The sequence below is a fragment of the Mustela erminea genome, chromosome 17, assembly GCF_009829155.1.
Source record: "Mustela erminea isolate mMusErm1 chromosome 17, mMusErm1.Pri, whole genome shotgun sequence".
Taxonomy (NCBI): Eukaryota; Metazoa; Chordata; class Mammalia; order Carnivora; family Mustelidae; genus Mustela; species Mustela erminea.
The window spans coordinates 50,318,346-50,328,414 of record NC_045630.1 but is presented as its reverse complement, the minus strand read 5'-3'; the positions used below and the strand labels follow the sequence as shown (position 1 = coordinate 50,328,414).

The 10,069-nt window shown below is 40.6% G+C and overlaps 1 protein-coding gene across 1 annotated transcript; it reads left to right on the top strand.

The window, feature by feature from the left end:
* Positions 1 to 6,071: 6,071 nt before the first annotated feature.
* On the top strand, positions 6,072 to 9,388 carry RGS2 (regulator of G protein signaling 2). The gene is given in 8 exon segments (XM_032317762.1): positions 6,072 to 6,242; positions 7,221 to 7,326; positions 7,425 to 7,485; positions 8,054 to 8,193; positions 8,195 to 8,221; positions 8,516 to 8,549; positions 8,552 to 8,598; positions 8,600 to 9,388. Coding segments are annotated over 8 exon segments (636 nt in total). The 5' UTR covers positions 6,072 to 6,132; the 3' UTR covers positions 8,711 to 9,388.
* Positions 9,389 to 10,069: the final 681 nt, after the last annotated feature.

The window sequence follows — 10,069 nt, the reverse complement described above, 5'->3', positions numbered from 1 at the left end:
GCTAAAGAGTAGAGATCGTATTGTTCATAAAGAAGACAATGTGGATGGTGGAACCTTGAAACTGGATATAACAAACCCATCAGAAAATGGAAATATCCAAGAAGATGAATCTTAAGAAGTTTTGAAGAAAATGGTGGTCCTGAGATAGATACAGCTGATCAAGGCTGGGCCAGACCATTTGATTTTGCTGGCCTTAGCTGGGTTTAAGACTTACTTAGAAACTCTTGAGAACATGAAATCAAATGTATACTGAATTAACCGAAGGTGATAAAATAATTGATACCTGGGAGACTATAAGTCTCTGAATGAGATAGTTTCACTACAACCAGAGAGCAGGAAATGCAGTTAGGAAGGAACAGACAAAAGCATCAGAGGCACCTTTCCTCCCTCCTAAACTGCACTGAAAAAAAGAAATGAATTTTTGTCAAATATCCGAGATAGAATTAATAAATTCTATTTATATCATAAAGATCATGGAGAATTCTTCCAAAATAGATGAAACACTTAGCCTGTGAAGAGCTAAAACATTTTTGAGCAGGAACTTTAAACATTTCAAAAAGTAACCTTATATCCCTGTTGTTCCCAGCGGAGCATTTGGAAGAGCCCAAGGGGACCACCAGGGAACCTAATGGATGAATAGATCTCCAAGAAAGGAGGAGTATCAGGCAATGATAGTACCAGATCCAGGATGCAGTTCTCCCAGGGTGAAGACCACAGAGGCAGGATTGTCCATTAGGCCACCCCCATTCTTAGCTCAGTTGATCCTCCCTAGAAGCAAGATGGGGCTTGTCCTGGTATTCCTTGAACTGGTAGATGCTCAGGGCTTTCTTTTGATTCAACCCTTTCCACCTTAACAGAGGCATGCTACCATAGGAGCAGCACCAAATAGTGGGTGTTAATAAAGCAGCAACAAGATGGGAAAGAGTCACCTAGGAAAAACTAGTCCTGCTACAAAGTGATGCTGAAGGCCAGCCCTTTGCACCACATCACTCAGGCCATTCCCCACAATGTCTGAACTTCCTTGCAAAGGAAGGTTGCTAGAATCACTTCCACCTAAAGATAGGAAGCCTAGGCACAAGAAAGCTAAGCAATTTTCCTGAAGTATAACTAAGTGCTAGAACAGATAGCTAAATCCAAATATCCCAGATCATCCTGCTCAACCATCCTTTCTCCTAAGGATAATTTATGAAAAGAAAAGCAAAATTATTTTATCTTTTGATGTTGAGACTGTTATGAGGTCTGGGTCATTCACCATTTGAGACTTCAATATTTATGACAATTGTGTCAAGTTCAAACAGGTATCTCCTTGAAAGCATTATCCTTCCAATGAATTTTATTAAGATTTGAGAATTTTTGTTCCAAAAACGTGTTTGGTAGAGAAAATCCGCAAGATCTTAGTTCATGATGAAGTAGTCCATAGTTCAAAAATTGCTGAAAACTGGGGCACCTGGGTGGCTCAGTGGGTTAAAGCCTCTGCCTTCAGCTCAGGTCATGATCCCAGGGTCCTGGGATCAAGCCCCGCATCGGGCTCTCTGCTCAGTGGAGAGCCTGCTTCCTCCTCTCTCTCTCTGCCTACTTGTGATCTCTGTCTGTCAAATAAATAAATAAAAATCTTTAAAAAAAAATTGCTGAAAACCAAAGTCTAAAATGGGTGAATACTTCCTACATAGGGATAATGCATAAAGTGGAAATACCAATGCAAAGAAATCATTTATTAGACAAATTAGATTATTTATTAGCCCTTCTCCTCTCTCTCTGACTCTGTGATTGGTGTCATGTCCCCTTTGAACTGATGTATATTATGAACCCAATATCCCCAAAATTAAAAAAAAAAAAAAAGAAAAGAAAAATTGGAAGGACACTTGGCACTCTAATGATTTGACAAATTCTGTGCACAGAAATTACAATCCCAGGCAGAAGAAATGTCAGGAAATAAATGCTCAGATCTACCTCTGTAATTTATAGACAGTATTCTACCTATGTAACTTATTTTATAACAAGGGATTTATAATCACTGCTCCCCTTGAGATTCTGTGTAGTCCGCAGTCTCAGAAGACAGCAGCAGCAATGGGCATACGCTAGAAATAATTCCCTAATGTAGACTTCATACAATTGCTCCTTTAAACTACAGGCCTAATAACTACAGAAATCTATTAGAGGCATTTCAATAAATGTTAGAATTTTTTATACAGGGTGAGGGGAGACAGTAACATCGAGATGCTCCTGATGCTGGTTTTCAAAGAGAACCGAGGTGCTTTAGTGAGGAAGGGGGGTTATCAAATTTATTAGGCCCTGCCTGCATATGAAGTAGGACATACTTTATACCACGGATGAATTTAAGGGCAGAACCATGGAACTACTCTAACTGGAAGTATCAACACAAAGATTGGTAAAATGACTAAAACTCTAAAACGCCATGTCAAGTACTAGGTTGGAACTCTGATTCATTCCTGATAAAAACACTAACTTTCTCTCTTCTCAGCTTCTGGGTATACAAATTACATTCTCAGAAAGACATGAATCATGATTTTAAAAACTCAGATCATATTAGAGGTTGAAGAAAAGTAATGGAATCTTGTGGGGTCATGTGCGCATTCTGTTAAAAAAAAAATTATTTCTCCAACTAAAGTTAAATGAGACTCCCCTCTCCCAAAAGAAAGAAAGAAAAGGAAAAAAGAGGGAAAGAAGAAAGGGAGGGAAAGAGGAAGGAAGCACAGGTGTCATACGTCTTCAAATACTATCAACAATGACAGTATGAATATTTTCATTTTTTTCCAATTATTCAATCACACACTTTGACACACAGCGTTTAAACTTCTTAGGGTTCCCCCCTTTCTTTAAACTCACCACCAACTTAAGATTTTTGGGAGATAAGCAACAGGTTTACAGCTTTTGTAAATTTAAGAACTAAGATATCAATCGACCTGAAAAAAAAACAAAGCATGGAGTAATACACAGAATGATTCTTTTGTGTTTTTAAGCATTTCTCTAGTTTCTTAAATTTCTAAAGCCTAAGTATGAAAGTTATTCTGTATCAACATGTTTAGCTAATAATAATTCATAACTCTTAGTAATAATAGCATACAGTGGTAAGAGCATCTGGCGGAAGAATGTGGCAGGGGAAACTTATGCCTTTCATATTCTACTTTTGCTATTGCTAAAAACTTGTATTTTTGTTTGCTTTCTTCTGTAATTGATTTTTTTTTCATACAAAAAGTTGATGAACCACACGGAGAACCTCTACCACTAATGTGTTCAGAGAACCTCTCCAGTAGAGGGCATGGTAGATTCAACATTGAAAATGTCTATTCTCAAGCAAACCAAACTGTGGTTTTGCTGTGCAATATTTACAACTATTGCATTGTCTCTCCCTCCACCACAGAATGGAAAATATGTGTCATCTTAATATTGAGCAATCCCATTTACCTAAAAGCCACTTGCAACAAAAAGACAAAGGAATCAGTAAACACTGTAGCTTTTGCTTTAAATCTATGTCTGCTGCCTTTATAAAAGAGATTAACATGGCAACTGTTTGACTGAAAGTTTTCTCAGAAGCCTGAAATAGGTCTTGCCTTAAAATCTTAAAATAACTCCTACAGAAATAATAAATTGTTACACATTCAGATTTATCAATTGACCTCATAATTTTCAGGAAAAAAATAATTTGTTGCCACTTGACATTTGCTGTCAATCCCAAACCGTTTATGAAAAAAATAAACAGAAACATCTAGAATAGTCCTGTATTTAAACCAGTTGCTTAAACAAATACGTATATTTTCGATTTAACCTCCCTGCTCGGTGATCCCTGAAAAAGTTAAATGGCAAATTATTTGTTTTCCTTATTTATTATCCAGAGAGTACATATTAAAAATTCTATTATGAGCTTAAAACTTTACAAATCTCTGGACATTATTTTGATATTTTAATAGCATTACACATTTATAACCGAATTAACTCTGAGTTAATTCTTTAATGGTTTTTCTACCTTGGATAGCCATAATTCCTTTTTCACACATATGCAAATTAATAATGCCACATTTCTGTGTGCCCCTCACATGAGTCACATAACATCTCATAAGATTGGCAATAAAGGTACATTACTCTTAGTACAAATGAGAAACTTGGGGCTCCAGGAGGTGTGATGAGACAGTCTCAACGGTTACTTAGCACTTACTGGTTAAGCTGAGACTCTAATTAGGTCTCCAGGACACAGGTCCAGCTCTTTCTCCTTGCTGTCTCTTTGTCAGAACTCCTGGACCTTCCACTATGAGTGAATTCTATCATCTGAGGTTCTAAGTGAATAATGTATTAAGGTTTACACTGGCCCAAAAAAAAAAAAAAAAAAAAAAAAAAAAGCAAGTGCCTATTATCACACTTATTTAATAAATAATTATTGAATAATCAGGAAGTGAAAATAGATGGAAATATGTGATGTTCTTTTACAGATAAAAGAGTATATGCATGAGAAAAATAGCATTCTTACATTTCACAAACATGTTTTAAAGTACTTACTACTGAGATCTAAATGGCTTTCCTTTCCATAATCAAGTATGACTGTTCTCTTAGTAATAATTGCCCATTTTACCCTACAAGTCAAACTTGGATCTCCCAATTACTGGTAGCTCACTTTAAGACGCTAAACTAGTTCTGATTTTCTTCAAGCAGTTCTAATGCAAATCAGGGAGAATTTTGCAGCCTAATCACTACCTTGCTGTTAATCTTATTTTCTACTTAAATGCTTGATAGGGAAACCATTTGAATATTCCACTGTACAGTTCTGTTACCTGAAATCAAGTAATTGTGTTGAGGCTATCTATTGTGGAGGTTCTCTGTCCTTCCAATCAAAATATTTACAGCTGGCTACAGTAGAGATGATTTTTGAAGAAATAACAAATTAAACTTATTCAAGTAAACCCACTAACGTCTCCTCCTCCTCTCTACGCTCCCCACCTCTCCCCTTTTTTCAAGTTAAGTGTTTCTGGTAAATTCTAAGGCAACCAGGAATGACTCAGGAGGAAATCCTGCATCCTTGCATTCTTAAACAAGAATGGCTCTGGCGTGTTACAGTTGCGAGGTCTCGGTGTTTCCCTCTGTCTCAGCACAGGGCGATCTGTGATCTCTGTTCTGGAAGGAAAAGCAGCCAAGGACTCCGGAGAAACAGCTTGCAACCCCACGGACACACCCAATCACGCATCCTTTGTGATCAAAAAAGGCACACACAGTCAAAAACACTATGGTCTGATGAAGTCACTTTCTCCTGTTCCTTCCTTATTTATCATTCATTCCAAACGTGTTCCACGGCAAGCTGCAGAGTAGGTCACCAACCTGCCCCTGAATTGTCAGGGTTCCTGCTTTTCATCTTTTCCGTCCCGGCACACTAAATGGAATCGCAGATCGGGAATTAGGCGAGGGTCTCCCAACCGCCTCAGTTTGCAAAGCAAGAAATGAGGGGCGGGAAGAGAACGAACCCTCAAAGGGGGTGGGAAAGCGGGTGGTACATCTTTTTTTTATTATTTTTATTTTTTAATAAACATATGTTTTCATCCCAGGAGTACAGCTCTGTGAATCACCACGTTTACACACTTCTTACTTCGACACAAGGCAACTCTTCCCTGGTCCCCTACAAGGGAGTCCGGCCCGGCGGGGAAGCAGCGCTCCACTCCGCGGTCCGGGGGCGCCGTAAGCGTGGGGGAGGGGAGCGGAGCGCGGGCCTGGGGGACCCCTCTCCCCGCTCTCCCGGCTCTCCCCCCTCCCGCCTCCGGCCCGCGGCCAACTTCGGCTCCTCCCTTCGTCGGGGGCCGCCAGTCCTTGAGAAAGGTCACTGGCCGCGGCTCGCGGCTGGGCTTCTCCGTCCGATCCACACCAAACCCCACCAGCCGCCGGGTCTGGCACGAAGTGCGCACGAAGCAGCAGCCGCAGACGTCAGCGGGCCCCGCTTCGAGACCCTTCCGCAGCGCCCGTGACTGCCGCAGGCTGGGGGCTAACCCCGCCCCGTGCCCGTCTCCAACCGACCAATCGGCGCCCTCTGGGGGCGGGACCGGCGGCCTGAGGCCCCGCCCCGTCCCTTCTAATAAATGTGGCCGCGCAGAGTCTCTCGCAAACGTCTGCATCCCTAGCAGAGGAGGATGGATAATGCAAAGTGCCATGTTCCTGGCTGTCCAGCACGACTGCGGATCCATGGACAAGAGCTCCGGCAACAGCCCCAAGAGCGAGGAGAAGCTGGGAAAAAATGAGCGGACCCTGTGAGTATGGCTTCTCTCCCGCCCCTCGCTGCGGACCTGGCTCTCCGGGTTGCTGCAAACGTGCTACATTCCGGCTCGTTTTGATTGACATTAGGAAACTGTAACCCGCGCTTCTGCAGGGGGAAAAAATGTGGAAAAGGTCAATTTGCTAAGTAAGGTTAAATCCGTGTGGTATGTACTGATTTCGTTACGTGAGCAAAGGAGTCTCGAATAGTTTGGGAATTTAGAAAATTTTTGAACTGGAGGCGGTGGTAGATGCGCCTGAGAAATTGCAGTTGGCTTTTGTCCCCTGCATTTACGATAACATCCGAGAATCCTGCGGCCGAAGGGCATCCCCAGAAATGGGGATGCACTATAAGTTTTGATCAGCTTACACAGCATCTGATTATATTCGTTTGAAAAAATGGAACTGCATATCTGACCCACCAAAGACTGAAACGAATCCTTGTTGTGCATCATCTGATTAAAATGAGTGTTGTAGTGGGGGTGGGGGGTGGGGGGGTCACACACACACTCACCACACCTACCTCCCTCATGGCTTCTGGTGTGGTCCCAGAGCCTCCTGCTCTAGGGGAAATGAATGCTGACTGGCTCCAGGCAGTTCCACTGGGGTTTCAAGTGTGAATGTCTCAGAATTATAATTAAGGCTGCAGAAAAACTGCTGCTTTTTGTGGGCCAGAAATAGCATCTGCCTTTTGAAGTATGCCAACTAAATTCATTTAACTACCCTAGTCATTTTAAGTAGTCTTACTCTTGGTTATAAAGTAGTACTTCTGTGAGATGAATGGGTGAAACTGTGTTCGGCACGTAGGTGCTAGGTTTAAATGTAAAATGCGTAAGACTGACTTGAAGAGTTCTTGTTTTGTCTTATTTGGTTGGTAGCTTACTGGGTGACTTTATTTGTAAAAATGCCTCCAACTGCAGTAGCAATGTAAAATGTTCCCACTTAGTGAGTATCTTTTTCGTTTTTTTTTTTAGATTAAAAGATTGGAAGACCCGTTTGAGCTACTTCTTGCAAAAATTCATCCTCTCCTGGGAAGCCCAAACTGGCAAGAAAAGCAAACAGCAAACGTTCATCAAGTAAGTTGAAAATCTTGTACTTAGAAATGTGAATCACTTGCTGCTGTGCTGGAAAGAGGAACTGTGATGTGCCCCAGCTCACATGCAGACTTTCTGTTGCAGGCCTTCCCCTGAGAAGCACAACTGTGGTCAGAAGCATTTGATGAGCTGCTAGCCAGTAAATGTAAGTTACCTGTTAAATTTGATCCATTTCAAGTATCACACATCTAGAAAAGCTGTTCACACAACAGAAAAGCAGACTGCCCAAGGGGAGTTCAGCTTTATAATCGCTAAAAATATAATGCCTATTTTTCTCCTTTATTTCCTAGTATTTAACCATGGAAATGCATGGTCTATTCACTGTAGACAGGGGAGAAAAACTAGCCAAAATTATAGTGGCAGTTCCTCTTCCTTAGGGTTGAATCAGCTTTTCCATTGCATACAATGTTTCCAGGAGGTTTAGTTCCCAGAGAATTTAGGTTCCCATATAAATATTTGCATTAATAGCAAAGTTAACTATTTATATTTTTGTAGCAGTGCACCAACTTAAGCATTTTGCACTATTAGCATCTTAGCCTTTAAAGAGCTAAATTGAGAGGATTACAAGGTTTGAGTGAAATCAAGAAAATTGCTATCATCTAGAAATAATAAAATATAGGAGTGGGAAAATGGTAGTTCTGGAAAAAAAGTGAAGGATGAATTGGTCACCCAGTTCACATTCTGTATACTTTATTTTTCCTCCTCTTTCCCAGATGGTCTTGCTGCATTCAGGGCTTTTTTAAAATCTGAGTTTTGTGAAGAAAATATTGAATTCTGGCTGGCCTGTGAAGACTTCAAAAAAACCAAGTCACCCCAAAAACTGTCCTCCAAAGCAAGGAAAATATATACTGATTTTCATAGAAAAAGAAGCTCCAAAAGAGGTAAGGGGGAAACAGTGTTCTTCATTGCAGCATATTTTGAACACTCTTAGCACCAACACAAAACAAAAGACATCAAATTAAATTAAAGGCCAGGGGACTCGGGGGTGGGGAGTTAAATGGTTTTTAGAAACTAATTCTGGTCTTAATTAGATTGATTTTATTTCTTAAATGACCTGGCTAATGAAGCTTATCACACACTATAGTTTTTGCTTCTGTGTTTTCAAATATCATACAGGTATCAATCTCTAATTCTGAATATGGAATAAACCACTTTTTTTTTTTTTTAAATTTCAGATAAACATAGATTTTCAAACCAAAACTCTGATTGCTCAAATATACAAGAAGCTACAAGTGGCTGCTTTACAACTGCCCAGAAGAAGGGTCTACAGCTTGATGGAGAACAACTCTTATCCCCGTTTCTTGGAGTCAGAATTTTACCAGGACTTGTGTAAAAAGCCTCAGATCACCACTGAGCCCCACGCCACATGAGCTGAGAAAGGAGCCCAATGTGGAGGACATTTCATTTTTTTCCTAAGGGGAAAGGCTGTGACCTGCCAAAAAGACTGACCTTGAATTTAGCCTGGGTGTTCAGGAAACAATCACTCAGAACTATTGATTCAGAGTTAGTGCATCAGGAAGGTGGTAACTGTCTAGGAGAAGCTTGTATTGGGACGATCTTCCGTAGCTGTGTCCAGGACACAGGGAGGGAAAGCGGTCTACATGTGGTGTGTCTCACACTGGGAAGGCAGAAATAGGAATGTGAGACCCCAAGGTATGATGTGATACTGTTGGTCCAAAGCATTTAAAAATCAATAGGTCTGGGATTATGTGGCCTTAGCTATGCTGGCTGTATATCTTTCCCTAAATCAGTCCATGTTACCACATAGTGGTTTTAGTTTTAGTTATTTAGGAGTAAGTAATGTTAAAATGTTTACTGTGTGCAAGGGTGTTGAAGTTCTTATGACTACAGATCATCAGTACTGTTGTCTCATGTAACACTAAAACTGAAACGGTCTGTATTTGAATTGTTCACGAGTGGTGTAATAGAATGAGTGCTGTCGTGTAGGAAACTACATTGTCCATGATGAGTGCCAAAAACTGTCCTGAAGGCAGCTAAACTTTGACGTGGTCTTTGAATACATTTAATAAATTTATTTTGATAAATAATGTTGAATATTTTGGTTCAGATATTGGGGGGGTTTTGTGGGTTGTTGGAGGACAGGGGATTGTTAAACTGGAAATACGGCAGATACAAGGGAAACCTCTTTCCAGTAACCAAGAGTATCCTAGGTCATGTGCCCGCTCCATAAAAACAGACAGTGGTCAGAAATGAGAAGTGATAGGAGTATGTCTTCTCTGCAGTTACCTCTTTTTTAAACCTAATAAACATGAAGGCCAAGAGAAGTCAGACCACCTCCTTAAAACCACTCTGGGGTCAAAATTTCTAATATAACCTTACCAAAAAAAAAAAAAACTTATTTTTAATAAAAACAAACAAAAAATTACCTTAAAGCCCTTCCTGGATATCTACTAAAGACTAGCTAAGTATAAGAAGTAAAATAATAGGGGTGCCGGGGTGGCTCAGTGGGTTAAGCCTCTGCCTTCGGCTCAGGTCATGGTCTCAGGGTCCTGGGATTGAGCCCTGCATCGGGCTTTCTGCTCAGCAGGGAGCTAGCTTCCCCCTCTTGCTCTGACTGCCTCTCTGCCTACTTGTGATCTCTGTCAAATGACTAAAATCTTTAAAAAAAAAAAAAAAAAGTAAAATAATATAATGTAGACAAAGCACCAGAGTAATTCATATAGCTCTGCTTCACAAATGAAAAAGGAACCAAATAAGGTGAATGTAGG